This window comes from Thunnus albacares, chromosome 2 (assembly GCF_914725855.1).
Source record: "Thunnus albacares chromosome 2, fThuAlb1.1, whole genome shotgun sequence".
NCBI lineage: Eukaryota > Metazoa > Chordata > Actinopteri > Scombriformes > Scombridae > Thunnus > Thunnus albacares.
Genome location: NC_058107.1, coordinates 1,256,278 through 1,273,491, shown reverse-complemented (window position 1 = coordinate 1,273,491; position 17,214 = coordinate 1,256,278). Strand labels below are relative to the sequence as shown.

General features: G+C 38.7%; 2 protein-coding genes across 2 annotated transcripts; both read right to left on the bottom strand.

Annotated features, from left to right (window-relative positions):
* Positions 1–671: 671 nt before the first annotated feature.
* Positions 672–7,191, bottom strand: LOC122989444 (leukocyte surface antigen CD53-like). The gene is made up of 8 exons (XM_044362330.1): positions 6,951–7,191; positions 6,195–6,285; positions 4,404–4,592; positions 3,674–3,748; positions 3,118–3,228; positions 2,831–2,938; positions 1,709–1,792; positions 672–1,207 (listed from the first exon to the last, which is right to left on the bottom strand). The coding sequence occupies exons 1-8, from the start codon at positions 7,157–7,159 to the stop codon at positions 1,139–1,141; spliced, it is 936 nt and encodes a 311-aa protein (XP_044218265.1). The 5' UTR covers positions 7,160–7,191; the 3' UTR covers positions 672–1,138.
* Positions 7,192–8,325: 1,134 nt separating this feature from the next.
* Positions 8,326–17,214, bottom strand: lman2lb (lectin, mannose-binding 2-like b). The gene is made up of 8 exons (XM_044362258.1): positions 16,933–17,214; positions 16,101–16,219; positions 15,741–15,858; positions 13,160–13,242; positions 12,461–12,622; positions 11,681–11,795; positions 11,451–11,573; positions 8,326–10,880 (listed from the first exon to the last, which is right to left on the bottom strand). Exons 1-8 carry the CDS (start codon positions 17,135–17,137, stop codon positions 10,738–10,740), a joined length of 1,068 nt encoding a protein of 355 aa, XP_044218193.1. The 5' UTR covers positions 17,138–17,214; the 3' UTR covers positions 8,326–10,737.

Here is a 17,214-nt window from a genome sequence, read left to right as displayed (position 1 = left end):
AATTAAGGCATCTAAGAAGTTGTTTGTCTGAAAAATGCAGTCATCTAAGAAATACTTCTACACCCCTGCCTTGGCTGGGCTGTAAAAGAAAAGGGAGGGGAAATTTTCTCGCAGTTCAGTTTCTGACATCCTCCCTTTGCCTGAAATGATCCTAATCTAGTAACTAGAAAGAACATGCCCTTCAGTGTTGCCATGTTGGAACCTTTTGAGAATAAAAAGCAAAACAAAAAGAAGCAAGCTTTGAGCATCTTCTCATGATCTGATATAAGCATTCTGGGCTTAAATACACTGATATACAGTAGGTAGATGTTTTATGTTTTTGTCTGACATTTTGTCTGTCTGAATCAATATTTAATTTCAACTGCATTTCTATAGTTGGAATGAGAAATAAACTCAGTTAGACCACACTAGGAAAAAGTATTTCCTTGCTTCATGTTTATAATAACTTTATACCTCGGCTGAAATGATAGGGAATAAAGTTCTTTACAGCTACAACCTTTCAAAATGACTCATCCACTTAAATGAATAATACTATTTTTATAACATACTGGTACATAAGTACATAAGTTTCTGGGTTTCTGTTGAACCTTTGAGAGGATCTATACTGAGAGTTTAGACTATCAGAAAGCCAAAAAAATCAGACACAAATGGAAACAACTCAAATATCTGGGTTTAAATCAGCATGTGTTCTGGTTTATTAAGGACAGTAAGAGAGTACTTACAACTTTAAAGGCCTTCCTTTCCAGTGACTCAAAATGTGAAAGTGAAAAAACAAAATCAAAAAATTGTGACATGAGAAAAAATATTGACAACTCAAAATGGATAGAGGTGTTAAATAATGCTAACAGAAACAATCCTACAGGATTACTTTTTTTGGATTTGTATAACATTCCAAAGATCAAAGTGCTCAGGAGATCAAGTGTCCAAAGTGGTGTCACCCATGCAGCAAAGACAGCTCTGCCCTCGTTAGGAGAACAGACATCTTATTCCTGGCTAAAGAACTGGGGCTTTGCTTCTCTAAGTGGAACACCAATATCAACCTTTTAAGGCATTTGGAACAAATTGTGAAAAAGTTGGTAAATACAGGTAAAAGACAAGAAGAAAGCTACTCTGAATAGCAGATGTTATTGGGCCTTTTTCACCGGTAACCCAGCCTGCGTCGACTGAAGCAGCAAAAGAGAGGGATGGTGAAACACAGACAAACAAACTGCAAACAAAGAAGACAGAGGAAATATACAAATTAGCTAAAGTCAAACAATGTTTTGACATAAAAGAACATTACATTTAAAAGATAAGTCAAACAAAAGATTGTACTATACATTGTTCTGGCTTTCAACTACCAATACCCAGATGCTAGCAGTAAATGTGACATTAAAGCAGCTAATCAATATGTTTAATAGTGTCAAACTGATGTTTTCCATATTTCACATCTTTTGGGGGCTGGGGGGCCCTTTTCACAATTTTTCTGTTCTGGTTCACTATTATCTCTCCTATCACATCATATTTAAACTTGTTATTAGTGAAAAACCTCTGATAAACCTACTGTATTCTACCTATCTTGCATTAAGCAAAAGACACAGAAAGTTAGTGATAAGCTAGCAGCTAGTAGGATCAGGCAGCTAAAGAGCCAGGTATTTACTTTTTCTAAGAAAGTGAAGGAAGGGACGGACACAGTTGTTTTAGAATGAGAAAGCTGAATGTCCAATACCTGTATGATAAACATGGTGACAACACCTGCGCCTGTGCTACGATAGTTTCCGGCAAACCAGTCTCTCAATTTCACCAGACAACCCTGAAAGATAAAATTGGTATAGTTATCCTTTATTTATACGGCGTTAATTTACTGAGCATACATGCACTTCTATAGCAATATCCTGTTTACATTTACACCAAAAAAACTATAACAAGAATCTGGATTCAAAATGTTTTAATTGCAGATTATTGCAGGAGTCGGCTGCGCACTACACAGACAATAAAAACATCTTTCCTAAAATAGCTTCCTGAAGCATCAAGTATCGTCTGCATAAAAATTGTTTGACAATATCATTTATATAAATGCTGAACGGCACAGGGCCCAAAATAGAACCATATGGTACACCCTAACTAACTGGTAGGAACTCAGATAGGCTGCCACCACACTCATACACTGATGCCTGTTTGATAAACAGACATACATGTTTCTTATTGTGTAAACTACTTTAAAAAATGTTTTTATTAGTTTTAAATTTAAATTTAAATTTAATTTAATTATTTATGACTAAGAAACCAGCTGAAATGGTGTCTTGGTTGGCTCTAAAACCAGACCCATGAGGCCTAAGGACAGAGTGCTCCACAAGAAATGACTTCAAGTGTGTATTAACAGGTAATTCAAATATTTTTTTATATTTTTGAGATGCAAGACAACCACACAGTCGACCAAATGAGCAAATATCCAAGTGTAGGGGGAAATGCAATAATTGAAATATTAAATCTATATTTGATGTACAATAATAACTAGTGCAGTCAGAAGTCTTGGAACGCATTCAAGTTGTCCTCACCCATTGACTTCCAACCATCTATGGCATGCAACCCCATTAAGCACAGCATCAGCAGTGGAAAGCTAAACAGACAACAGAAACCTGGAGGTGGCTGCACGCACACATTTGCTACTTGAAGGAGGCATTCCTTTGTGACAATTTTGAATCATGAATCATCCACTATTCATTGATAAAAATGTGAAAAACAAACACAGAATCTGGCTAGAAGTCTGATCAGATGAGGGATGATAGAGTATTGTGTGTGTATATGGAGATGCTTATGGTTTACACAGTGATAATACAGTGTAAGTAACCTCTTGCCAGTTGGTCTGAGGGAAGATGTTACAGGGATCTTCAGTACAACAGGAAATTGGGACGTTACCCCTCCAATCTGCCTCACCATGAACTCCACAGCACCTAAACTGCACAGGAAAATAAACCTAATTCACTGGCATGAACACATATTTTATTTGAGCAGAAGGAACTGAATAACTAAAACATTCATCTATATGAGGGTGTGTACAGAAAACAAGACTGTCAAGAAGACAAATAGCAATGAAGTTCATTTTAAGTTGATAAAGCAGAGTAGTGGATCATTTACCAGGTGCTGGACAGCGTCAAAGTCAGCTTTAATGGTCCTGTTGCTTTCAGGACTGGACAGTCTATAGATCTCCAAGCTTCGCATTAGGTCTCTCTCAAAGAACGTGTTGATCTGCACAGCGGACAGGCTACATTACCTGCAATATATACTATTCCCTATGCGACATTAAAGTAACTAAAAACAATGAGTTGTGTGGGCTGCAGATCTTTGAATTGAAGCTCACTTTGAAATTTAACAGAAATCTTTACTAATGCATCCATTATGTCTGAGTATCTTAAGTATTTAACACATTTCAATTCTATGTACATTAAAATAACAAGCCTTGACATGAAATTTGTTATTGATAATGTCTAATATCTTTCTTGAAGGCAGCATGAGATGTGTTATGAACAAAACATGAAGGCAGAATCAAAAAGTACTAAATCAGTAAAATAAATCCAGAGCACTGGTTGATTTAGTTTATCATTTCAGGCTTTGTATAACATCGACATATCAATCAAACCTTCTAAGAATGTATTTTGGTTTTTGTATAGGCTCTATATATATATAAACCTACCTCTCTGCTGTAGACCAGGAACACACAGGCCATGGCCAGTTCCACCAGCATCAGGATGAACAGCAGGACGAAGAACTGGGAACAGTGGATCAGATTCAAACATCAGTGACTTTGTATGATCTGTGCACTTGTTTGCTTTTTCACCATATAATATGGACAAGTGTAACATACACAAATAATGTTTGGTTTATATTATGCAGTGTAACAAATGAGGAGGTTCAGTACAGTTATAAAAATGCATGCACATATCATGTACATTTCCAGGTCTATATTTTTAATCCGAGGCTCTACTGGAATATCTTTGCATTTCAACAATTATTGAATGGTTTGTTATAAAATTTCTGGTTTTGAGTGAAATGTCTCAACATCCATGTGGTACAAACATTCATGTCCTCCTCAGGATGAATTGTAATAACTTTGCAGAGCTCCTAACTTGTCATCTAGCACCACCATCAGGTTTAATTTTCAATTTGTCCAACACTGGTTTCTTATCAAATACCTGACATTCCCATCATGCTCAGCTGTATTTTGCATTCAGTGCTAATAAGCAAATGTGAAGCATGCTAACTAGCTGCTAGCATGGCTGTATAGTCGCAGTCTTATTAGAATAATTACACAAACCTCATAAAGTGACATTCAGTTTAATGCAGTACCATAAGTTATACAGCTTTCCCATTCAATATTCAACCCTGTAAACCACATTATAGTAAATATCATGGTTTATACTCACACTGATGAGCATGCAGCGGTTCTCCTTCATGCCCCCCAGCACTCCCACATAACACACACAGGTAACAATGGTACCAGTGACCACCAGAGTGTTGGCGGGGTAGATGGGCCAGAAGGTGGTGATGAGGGAGGCAAACTTGGAGTGCATCATCTGGAATATCCCAAACGCTACCACAAACGCTCCACACAGCTCCAACAGACACAGAACACACAAAATATTATTATTTTATATTGTCTGAGTTTGGGTTTGACTGTAAAGCATGAAGTCCAATGTAAACCATGACAACAATCATGACATTTAGGGAACTTGGCCAAATCCAAACTCCCAACTCTTTCAATCATTTGACTTGCACGGGATGTTGCAAAAAGTTTCAGGTTTTTCCAGACGTGCCCAGGACTTGCTCACACAGGTACTTGTGTGTGATCCAAATATTGTATTTGTCAGCTCACATTAAGGGATTCCTATAGACAACAGGTGGAATACTGATCCATTTATTTTTCAACTGTAAAACAGATCTTGGCCACAATTCTCAAATAAGGTACCTAAATCTAATATAAGTAAATGTAGTTTTAAAATAGGAAAATGTACATTACATCCATCTAGGAGAAAACCTACTTTCAAAACATTAGATAACCAAAACTGATGATAACTGAAACAATGGCTCCGTGCCAATTCCCACACTTGTGAGTAATCAAGTTCCTACTTGTGTGATGAATTTCTGGTTACTGCTACTTTGCCAAAGTGTTTTTTAAGACTGCAGGAGTGTAGAGGTTTATCAGAGCTCAATGGGACATATTTGATTAATAACACATATACTGTACATTGCTCAGTCGAGCTCATGTATTTGTTGATTTTATTTAATTTCCACATAATGAACAAATGAGTAGCATCAAGCCCACAGCATAACAGTTACATTCAGGAGCTGAGAGGAGAAATAACATTGATTAAGACATTGAACTGAGTTATGTAGAGGAACATGGATTTACTGTATGTAAAAGAGACATAACAAAAAACATTTTGAAAGTTTTCTGTCTGCTAAAAATTTTGGGGAGGGAACATCGCTGTCAAGATCATTGACAAGATATGATATAAAAACATGATATATTAAATATTTTTAATGTATATATTCTTATCAGTCTGATCAAGAAGAATATTAAGTTGTAGCCATCTATAGAGGTGTTTAGTATGGACATTAATAATATTATTAACACTGACTCCAAAATGTTAAATATATGAAATAATGTAATTATTATAATAATGTCTACTGATTATTGCGAGCTTATTACCGCCAACAAGTGGACTAGTGTTGCGCAATAAACTGCAGTGAATTGTGGGATACACCTGGCTCTGAATATCACTCCAAGGCAGTAAGAGGAATATGAGTGGAAGTGTGGGTCAAGTCTGTCTTAAAACAACAGTCAGGTGTACAAATGAACATTGAAAGAAGTTTTGCTCACTGTAAACATTCCTGCTTCTACTCCTGGACAATAATAGATCACTTCCTGATGCACTTACAGTGTAGGAGGTGGGGGACAAAATCCACAGTCCTTGTTTTGTGCAAAATTGTGAGCCTATCCTTAAATGTGTCGGCCTTCAATATGAGACACTGAAGTGGTGAAGACTGCAAGTGTGGGTATTAGGACGGACGCTATGCCTTGAGAATCATTGTCTCAAAGGGAACTTTATTGTGATCATCCTTAATAACGTAGAGTGACCATAACACATCCCATGTACTGGCTGTAACATACAGTGTTTGTATGGCTGTTGCAGTATATATATGGGTCTACCTACCCAGCAGAGAAAGTTGAGATATATCATCATATTTTTCAAGCAGTTTACACAGGAGCGATTCATCTTCTCTGATAATCTTCTTCTGTAAGATCTGTAAGATTAAACAAGTTGGTGTCACATTTATTAAAACACTGCAGTCACATACAGATAACCTTTTAAGCCTTTTAAAAGCTTTTAAAACAGATAACCTCAATACTCGTGAAGGAAAACAAGTGAAGCTGCTGCTGCTCCCGCCGGTGACAGAGTGTTTACAGGACACCACTGTTTGATATGGCAACACTGAACCATCAGGCACAATGGACACCTGTGACCTATTCAGCTCCAGTTAATCATTATTACCTGTTCTTATCTCCAGATTAACCATTTGTTGCAGTTTGTATCAAAATGTCTGAGAACGTGTTTCTTTAAGCAGTTTAGAAGTCGTTTTATTTTCTGCTGACAAAACACAGAGTTATGATTTACCCGTCCTTCTGCTCTGCTGTACATCCTCTACTTTCTATACTATTATTAATGTTCTGTATTTTGTAATATCTATATTCTTTCAATGTAAACTTAATGCCCAAATTGTACAATTGAGGGTGTGATTCATTTAAATTAATACTGAAAACAGACCTACCTTTATAACACCAGCAATATTGCAGATACTTAATTTGTTCAAATAAAGTTGCTCATTTTATTCATTTATAAATTCAATATCTAATTACTGGGATTAACTCATCTATCATGATAAAGCTGGTTAAATATCTGAGGGCTTACCTTAACTGCACTGTTTCCAGCAATAATCCAATGACAGGTGCAGTGAGCGGTGTTTTAATGTTGTTCCTAACATCCCCAGAAGCAGAACAGAGAGGTATGAGGAGGAAAGAGGAATAAGAGGGAGGGGAAAGATAACTGAGGCCTCTGTCTACCAACAGGCAGTAAGAAATGTCTACATGACGCATACTAAAGGGGGGGGCCGTCCACATTTACACCACAATAACAGCAGGAAGTGGGAAAGCAGTTGTAATGGGAGTGTTCTTTTAATAAAAGGTCAATCTCACAGAATAAATAAATAAATAAACAATAATATTAATAATAAGTGTCCAAAATGTGGCTTTTTTGACACTGATCAACAGGAAAAAAAAGCCTTTAAAGTCAAAGATAAAACATCTCTACAGAGTGATTCATTTGCATAAATATTCAACCTCTTTGATAAAACACATCTAAATCAGTTCTGGTGCAGCCAGAAGTCACCGTATCTGTATCTGGATGCTCCAACCTGGGCTGAACCAGTATTGTGTCAAAACCTGCACCATAAAGACAAAAGAACACTCAGGGGATTGACTCAAGAACATTTCCAAGTTGCCGTACATCACTTGGAGTCCAGATAAATCAATCAAAACATGGAAAAAGTTTGTCACAGCTGTAAATCTGCCGTCCTCAAAAACTGAATTAGAGGCAAGAAGACCAGACCGACAGCAGCTGGCCGAGCGACTCACCAGCCTTAAGGCAGAGAAACAAAAACATTGACTCAAGCCTGTAACTGCTGCCAAAAGTGCTTATAATACTAGAATACTAAAGCAAACAAGTATTTAGTATTCTGTATTTGTAATTAATTTAGATTACATTGTAGAGATCTGTCTTCACTTTGATATTATTATTATTTGATATATTAGCATCAAATTCCCTCTTTGTGTTTCCCTGTTGAGCTGTAGGTGGAAGTATAGTAACAAAAAGAGGGACTTTGGCACTTAAAAGACTGTAACATTGAAAGATATCTACTTGATTTGACTCATTTGGACGCTGAAGCTTCATATTAGCTTCAGATAAACTTTAAATACATTTTTGCACAGAAGGAGGACTGTGGATTTTGTCCCCCATCACTTCCATTGTAAGGTCATTATGAAGGAATCTTCTAATGATTACAGCAAGAAAAACAGGTTTCAATGTTCATTTGAACATATGTTTATTTGGGCTCCTGACTGTTGTTTTAAGACACACTTGAATAATCCTTTAAAGGTTCTTTGTGTTGATAAGAAAAGCCACATTAAATCTGCTTTAAATCAAAGTTGTAACACAATAAAACATGAAAACTTCCCCCCAAACAACTTTTTATCGGCACATAGACAAAAAAAAAAAAACACACCACATGTGCAAGATCACCACAGAAACTTTTACTGAAAAACACAGAACACAGAGTATGACAAGAATATTTTTCAGACAAGGGTTTGGATTAGAAGATTTAAAGAGAAGAAAAGGCTCAACAACATCATTTAAATAGTTAACTATAGGGCTCATGGTGAATTAAATCATCACAAATAGCTTGACATACAGTAATAAGTCTAAGAATAAAATAAGAACCTATGTTTAGAAGGACAATACAATACAAAACAAAAAGAAGCAGGGTTTGTTGGTAAAGTAGTAACTCTGAACAAAAAGTGGTTTTAATGAACGATGGATTGATATGGCTTAAAACTGCTTTAAGAACCAAAATGAAATCTGCAAGTATTCCTTCCTAATAGTCAATGATCCTATAAAAATATCACTGAAATAAAAATGTTAATGTCAGTTACACAAATATTTATATTGGCTAAAAATTCTTATTGATTTTTTTTTATTATCTTACATTGTAAACTTCACATACTATCAAGTGCATTACCAGCTAGGGAGATTTTCATGAAGAGTCTTATTGTGCACTCATGATGCCTCTCTATAGATGAGCACAGATCTCACATGGGCTTGTACAGTGTCAGCTTCTGGTCTGAACACGAGGTTTGTTCAGGTTGTAGTCACAAACACACCGACACGAGTGCTGATGTAACTTTTAGCTTAAAGCATCACTGGAATCTGACTTCAGGTGAAGTTTGCATCGTCATATGACTCAACCGAGAGAATCAGCACGACGATTCATACACAAGTGCAAAAAGGAATTCCACCAAAGTGGACTTAAAGGTCTTTCTGTGGGAGTACAGAGTTCCTGTTTATTAAAGGGGACTAAGACTTTCTTTCAATTCTAATCTTGACCTTAACATTTCATTGCTATGCTATGTCAGATAACTTCAAAAGAGTACTTTTGCAGAGTAACAAAGCCACCAATTTGTGTAGAGTTTGCCTTTAGGGACTACAGGACCTCATGGTAGAGACATTTTGAAAAGCACAGTTGTAAATCATAAAATGAATGATGACTTTATAGCATTTAGCTGCTTCAGTTTCAGGGTCCTGGTATTGTGCGTGTTGACTCATTGACACACAGTCGTTAATATCATTACCTGTGCTTTCCTGCTATGGGTGTAACCCTTCGTGTCCACTGGAGCATCTAAAGCAGTTTGTTCTTTAGCTGCCATTTCAAAATGATGTTTAGTAGTTTGTTTTGTATTTTACAGCATTTATGGTCAGTGTGGACAACACAGCCACATCCATGGGGACACTGGGTGTAAGGCACCTGCTGTATTAACAGGTTGGACAGCTTAACAGTACACAGCATTCATACTCACACACTCTTCAATTTATTAAAACTCACATTTGACTACATAATGCTGCTGATTGGAATTAAATTCACAGTGCATGCTAGAACTAAAGTCTAAGCAACATGAAAACTGATCACAAATGAAACAGAAAGGGTTTCTACTAACAAGGGTCTGATGAAAGTCAGTGCCGTTAGAAAAAAAGCTGAAAACTGCTACTGAAACTTGGTGCACATCAACATCAGCTCACCCTCCTATCAGAGAACTGTTAGTAACAGAAAGTGAGTGAAGCCAAATAGTTTGTGATGTCAAACAGAAAATAAAAAGGAGCTCAAACCTGCAGAAAGGACTGGAACATAACATGAGAAGCTGTCTTTATTGGTCCTTGCTGGGTACTTTTAACAGCACTGATTACCTGGTTCACTTCAGTGCACTTGTTACATAAGCTGCTGGAAGTGCTTCGCCTGGCGTTTAAGGTGCTGTCAAATGTACGAGAGCTCAAGAAAATGTTTGCGGTGCAGCGAGAAGTCTGCAATAATCCACAGGTTGATCAGTCTTCACAGCAGCTTCGGGTCACAATGCAGCTGCCTGTTGGCAGCACCAAGTGGCAGTAAGAGGTAACTACACTTTACACTTCAGAACCACAAAATCCTCTAACATGTCAGCACACTGCACACAGCATCTGGGATTCTCTAATTGATTCTGAAGTTTTTGTTGGTATTTTTGCTGGTGGAACAGCAGGATCTGATGTGGGCTGATATCTACAGTGTCTCAGTTAGTGCAGATGGGATGCTGGAGTCCCACTGTGCTTTTATCCAAGTTGAGATGAGTGTATTTTAAACACACTATAGCAGCTTTATCTCATCTATCTTCCATAACACTTACAATGAGAATATTTCACAGCTGGCTCACCGGTTCATGATCTCTTCACCTGTTCATCGTGGTAGTTTGTGTTCTTTCGGCTCTGGGCTTCACGAGGTTGTTCGTTCAGTTTGATTGTATGGTTCAGTAAAGCTATGGTAGTCTTTGCATTGTTGTGATCTATGTCAATTAAGAAACATACGGTTTGGAAAAACCTGTGTGGTTTAATTGTTCTTTTATCAATAGAAGCGTTTGCGTCTGTTTTCCTTCCAGCGGCCGTAAACCATCAGCCCCACCACCGCCAGCACGCCCAGGCCGAGGACGGAGAAGAGGAAGGTGAAGAAGAACTGGACTCCGCTCATCCCCTCCTCCTGGACTTCCACTGCAAAGTAAAAAGGATGACAGATGGATTATCAATCAGTAGACAGTTCACTTTACATCCAACACATTTAAGAAGAGGAATTTCTTGTACTCCTTCAAAAATGTGATAATTAAATTCAGTTCTTTAGCTCTAAACTGCCTTCAGCTGATCAAACCTGGTTCTGTGCAAGATAAACTGTCTATTTCCTGAGTTCCAACCACTGAATGATTGAAGAGTTTCTCCACTAAAAACACTGTTAAGGCTGTTTATAGACTCCACAGATACATACTTGGATTCTGAAACACCTTTCCAACATTGGGTTGGGGCGGGGGGGCTGTTATCCCCGTATTTAAATCATTTTGCAACATTCTGAGTTTTATTCAGTTGAATTTTTTTTAATTAAAGACATTTTAAAGGATCAGGCTGTGATTTTCTATATTTTTATTACTGTCAACAAATCTCATGTTTGGAGCCAAAACCAACAGTGAACTGATCCGAAGCCTGATATATCTGATATATCTGATTCCTCTGTGCTACGTATCACAACCTCTTGGAGGTTTACGGGACAGAGGACAGAGGAGCTGCTTCTACCTTGGAACTGTTCCATGTTGTCAACACTGGGGATGAGGACCTCCTCCTCCTGCTCCTGCTCCTCCTCTGGACTCTTCTCTACTTTCAGCTGGTACAACTTCATGGAGATGATGTCATGGTTATCTGGAGCGACAAGCACAAGTCAGTAATTAACACTTCATATAGAATTCATGCAAACCTCTCCTGTCCAATCAGCATTTCTTCTATCATTTCACTTCCAGGTTTCGTACCTGACAGGTCTCCGGTGGCGGACGAGGCACCTAAGAAGTAGCCTGTAGGCAGCCGCAGTCCTGTGATGTCAGCGCAGTCTTTCCAATCCTGCTTACCGTCTACATTCACCATGAGCTACAGAGCAGAGGAGGGGTCTGTGTCAATCACTGATGAGGGATAAACAGGCCATAACTAGACTTCAAACATGGCACAGGCAGAACTACACCAGGCTGGGAGAAAAAACTTAACATGTGTGTATTTGAGGACACTAGTTTTATTTTTGTCACTCACATAAAATCAATACTGTTGTTGCTCTTCAGAACATCCACCAACTAATGTTAGAGTCATAGCCACTGTAGCTGGAGGCTAAACAGACAAAGAATGTGGTTGTTCTGCCTCCGTTTGACCAGTTGGGACTAAGCTTAATTTAAAAACTACATTAGTGAAGGTATTAATGGTAATAATAGAAACTGTGGCGCTGTTGTTACCATCAGTATACTTACATGTTACGTCCTGTGCGATGGCGACTTTCCAGCACTGTCACTGATAAAGTTAGCAAACTGCTAAACTGAGCAACTCAGTGTTTTTCCATTTTGCTTAAAAATGACTGATATGATTAATCAATGATCAAACTATCTGATATCTAGTTACATTTCACTTTAAACAGCTATTCAGGCCTTTTGCTACAAACTTCATAGTTGAGATTAACTGCATCGTCTTTAAATTTCATTTTCTGACATGACTGTAATACTTTAAGAGATAAACTGTATCGATCCCTCCTTAATCAGAGAGTTTCATACCGTCAGTCTGTTTTTGGAGTATCTGACCAGGAGAAACGTGTCGTAGATTGCGTTGCGTGCCATGGCCGTGCAGCCTCCGAGTTCAGTGAGTCGTCCGTCGTGATCGTGGTCATATGACAGAGTTCCGTTCCCCAGCATCACCGACACATACGGGAAAGCCCTCTGTGAGGAAGAGACGGAGTTAGCCCAACACATGACACACTCTGACGGCAGAGCCTCTGATACACACCGTCATGCTGATGTTTCAGTTGTCGCATCATAATGACACCAAACAGAACCGATGACTCAAAACGGATGCATGTAATGAGATGATGAGGGACGGTGAACGTTTTGAGACGGATGGACGGACATTCAGTCGCTCAGCTCATGGAATAAACAATAGTTTCTGATGCTACCTGAGTCCCAGGTTGCCTCTTCTGCACATTCAAAAGGGAGGCAGGAAAAGAAATATGACACATTTTGGACATCAGTACAATTAATGTAAACAAGGAGTCTTTTAAATTGTGCGTCATATAGTCAGATTGCTTTTTATAATCAAACAGAAGGATGATATTATCGCAGCACAAACGTATACATCTGCTATTGCTGCTTGTTTATCTTCTTCTATGAATTCAAACATGGACAGGAAGCTGCAGGTTTTACAGGAAATAGAGTCTCCTTGTAAAGAAACACTAGCAGAAGCTGCTAAACGTCACTCACATCATGGTTCTTGTCAGCGTTGGGGTAAGTGTCCACAAATATTCCCAGTCCAACGAACTGGTTCATGTTGCCAAACACGGGACCTGCAGAGAAACAGTGAGGTAGTTCAGGAACCTGTTTGACCAAATGTGCAACATGACATCATTTCCTCTCGCGTTACTGTTGACGTTTAACTAATCGAAAGAAACATCATACTTACAACTTATCATATGATATATGGACATGACCTTGATCGTTTTTGCTGACCTCCATATTGCCCATAGTGTTTACACATGTGTTTGTTTACATAAGAATGTCACAAAGTGCACAGCGAGTGTGATATTGAGAGTATGAAGTCAGCAGTGTAGCTGTGAACGTGGCGGTGAATAAATGCTACAACTCCTCAAGATCCTGCTGAATAAAGTAAAGCAGGTTAGCCCTGAAGTTAGCGACGATGGGTTAGCCTAACCTGACGAGGCTCACTTAAGGTGGACTGACCTTTAAGGTGGACCAGCTGTTCTCATTTTAGTGACAATCTCAGCTGCTGCTGAACAGATGTGCAGCTGCTGTAGCGTTCTACATTTGTTTTTGTTTGCTTTTTTAAGACAAACAGAAAACGACTTATGTGTACATGAACTATTTAACTCATAAAATCCCTTTTTTGTGAGCATCTAACAAATAAAAATGGCTCCTGACATTTTCTAGTAAAACCAAAACTCTCCCAAAAACTCTTCATTTCTGCCAGTGAACACCATACCTGCTGGGGGCTGCAGGTATGGTGTCAGTAAATACGGTGAAGCTGGGGGTCCTGGCACCTGTGCAACTGTGGCATTAAATGGTCTTAAAATGACAATAATATCAGTGATCGCAATTAATTCTTGGACAATAAACCGTCATGCGAGAGGAGTGTAGGACACACGTTCATCAGCAGCTAGCAAGCAGTGGCACTGTTTGTGATCTGTTTGTGATCTGTTTGTGATCTGTTCGTGATCTGTGTGCAAGTTGCTTTTTGCGAAACGGACCCCTGAGTATTTCTCCCGACAGTCTCACAACAAACAGCACAGATGGTTCCAGCGAAGTTTCACCACAAATGTGAAGAAACAATCTTAAGCTCCAGTCAGACAGGATTAATACTTCCCTTATAATTAAAAAATAAATCAATAAAATGAATAAACAATAATAATAATGAACGTTCCAAATGGCATTTTTAGCCACTAGCAAATTACAGAAGCTGATTCTGTAATAGACAATAATATACTGGGAAAACCATGTGACCTTCATCACAGGCAGGCTTAGTATTATTTTGATCATTAGTACTACTTACCAGTAATTATTATTGAAGTAACACTGACAGTTACAAACTACTTAAATGTGCTTTAACTGTAAGACATCATATGCAAATCAGTTCAGGATTCTTGGGCAGTATCTATTTTTTCATACCATCCTGACATTTCACTGGGGTTTACGACGTTATATGACAGTATTTGTATTAAACTTGTTTTTTTTTCTAAAAACATCAAAGCTGAGCTGCTGGTGATAGAATTCATTGTAGCATGAACTACACTGTCTAGCCAACAATGCTGTGTGTCTAATATGCAATTAGCTTGCTGGGTTTAAATACTTATGGCCCATAGAATAATGAATAAATAGGAAATAAATGCCTTTCTTCCATGGATACTTTGCAGGAGTAACCACTAACACTTGTTGCTGCAGCAGATACAGCCAGCAGTGGGCTGAACGGAGATGAAATGCGGGACATGTTACCCTCTTTAGCCACAACTTTCTTGAGACAAATAGTGCACGCAGCTTCGTCCGTGGCGGCTGGCTCACCTTTACCGTCAAGACTGAACCCAAAACATTCCCTACTTTGAGGACTTCTAACTACCCTGGTATGCTGTAACACCTTGATACTGCCCAAGCCTACAGTTCAACTGTCCAAAGGCAGAGCAGAAAAGACACATGACAGTGATGAGCTCGCGGGCTCTTGCTCTCCTAATGTTTATCTTTACATTTTCCTTCATTGTAAGAGTTGACTGATGTTAACAAGCGGTCTATCGGGTTTGAAAAATCCTTGTCTACCTCTTCAGTTGTCTCACTGAGCTGATGAAACTCAGTAACAGCAAATGAGCTAAACTAAAAGATATACTTTTAAAATACACAGTGTGTCTCTAGATTAGACATTAATTACAGGAGGACTGGCAGGTTTGCTGCAATTAGGTAATTGCAATTATTAATGGGGTGGGGGTTAAAAATTACAAACATAAGCACTCCAGATGGGATCACAATTCCTGACCAGCGCAGGTAATACAGAAATCACCTCATGTCCTAAAATAAATCCTGTCTGAATGCGGCTTTGGAAACAAAAATTGGACTTTTTACTATTCACAGAGGCTGAAATTCTTACAACAGTCTCTCACACATTGTATCTTATGTATTTACCATAGTACAGGATGTACAGAAAGGAAAATGAGAAGCCCATCTACCAAAATGTTGTATTACTCCTTTAAAAACTGTTGAGCACTAAGATAAAAAAAAAACTCTTAATAACAGGTAATAGTGAATATGATCCTTGCATCTGTAGAGTGATCCAGTCTCTACCTACCATTCTGCATGCGATCTTTAGTTAACCAGATGGCGAGACCGTCCCCATTCAAATTCTTCTTTCCCTGGCCGTGGATTTTAAAGTGCACCTTGAGCTCCCAATCTCGCAGGTAGAGAGGCTAAACAGCAACAGAAATCAGGACAAGCAGGTTATTCTCGTGCTGTGCTATGTGTGGTATGTGTTCGTCAAATGCACTGAGTAACAAACTACACCTTTTTTGAAACATTTGCCTAATGTTGTAGCGTCAGTAAACATGTAATGGTGCAATAGGGACATCCGGTGATGATGCAAGAGTCCCGGTTGACTAACAGTGGACGACGGAGCGTGTGTGGGATTTGCAGTTTGTTGCAGTACACTTACAATGCGACTCCATACTGCTCCCTGTCTGCTCTGCAGGTCTGGGGTCAGTCTCACATGGTCAGGTGTGACAATGGCAGTGCCCATCAGATCCCACTGTGAAGAACTAGAGAAACCCAACCCTGCAAAATGATGATACACACGTTAACTACAGTATTCACACATGTACAGTCTGCCTTCTGGGGACTCAGAATGCACTGCTTGTTGTCCAAACTGCCTTCAGAAGCTGTAAATCTTTCTCTTTACTGTGTTGCTCATCAGCAAAATAAACCAACACAAACGGAGAGCTTTGTTTCACAATGAGATTCTAGTAAATTCGGCATACAGGTGACCTATCAGTAGCACGTTATTAAAATGAAATCACAACATTTGTTTATAATTGCCTCTAACAACTTGGCGGATGATGGCGGTTTTAGTGTAATTAACGCTAACACTAATTGGTTTAGCAGGTGTATAAGGAGCACTATACTATACTATTTATGTACTATGTTAACCTGATATGCTCCCACCAGAGCTGCACTTGTCGGAGTAAACACTGAGAGGAGACAGGTAACGTTAGTAGTAGCCTTAAATAACATGATTGACTGTCATTCATGGTGGGATATCATTTCCCGTATTGTGACATTAGCTAACTTAACGTTAGGATGTGTAAGTGCCCGAGGGGCACAAAGTTCCTCTTAGTTAATTATTATCCTAAACACCTAATACAGAATTATACATTCAACAATTGCTAAATTGAACGAAATGCTCGTTTACAGTAGGAATATTTGCTGCTGTTGGTTAATTTCAACTTAGTTTAGCTCGGTCGGGTTAATGTAGCTGACAGTAAACTCACCACGATAAGGCTTTGCCAGAGAATATTCCCGCTTCATAAACTCCTCCATAAAGTCCTGGTCGTCTGCTAACGACTGGCCCATTAAAACACAAGCGACAGTAAACAGACATGCTAATTTACGGATGTTTTTAAATTGACACATTGGATATAAAGACGAGAAACTTCTCAATCGATCCGGATTTGAGTTGGAAACAGCGGCAACCATCTTCAACCCTCCCACTCCATGGATGTAGTCCCACTCAGAGGCGACAGGAGAAACTACAGCTTCCGGTTTCAACCCTT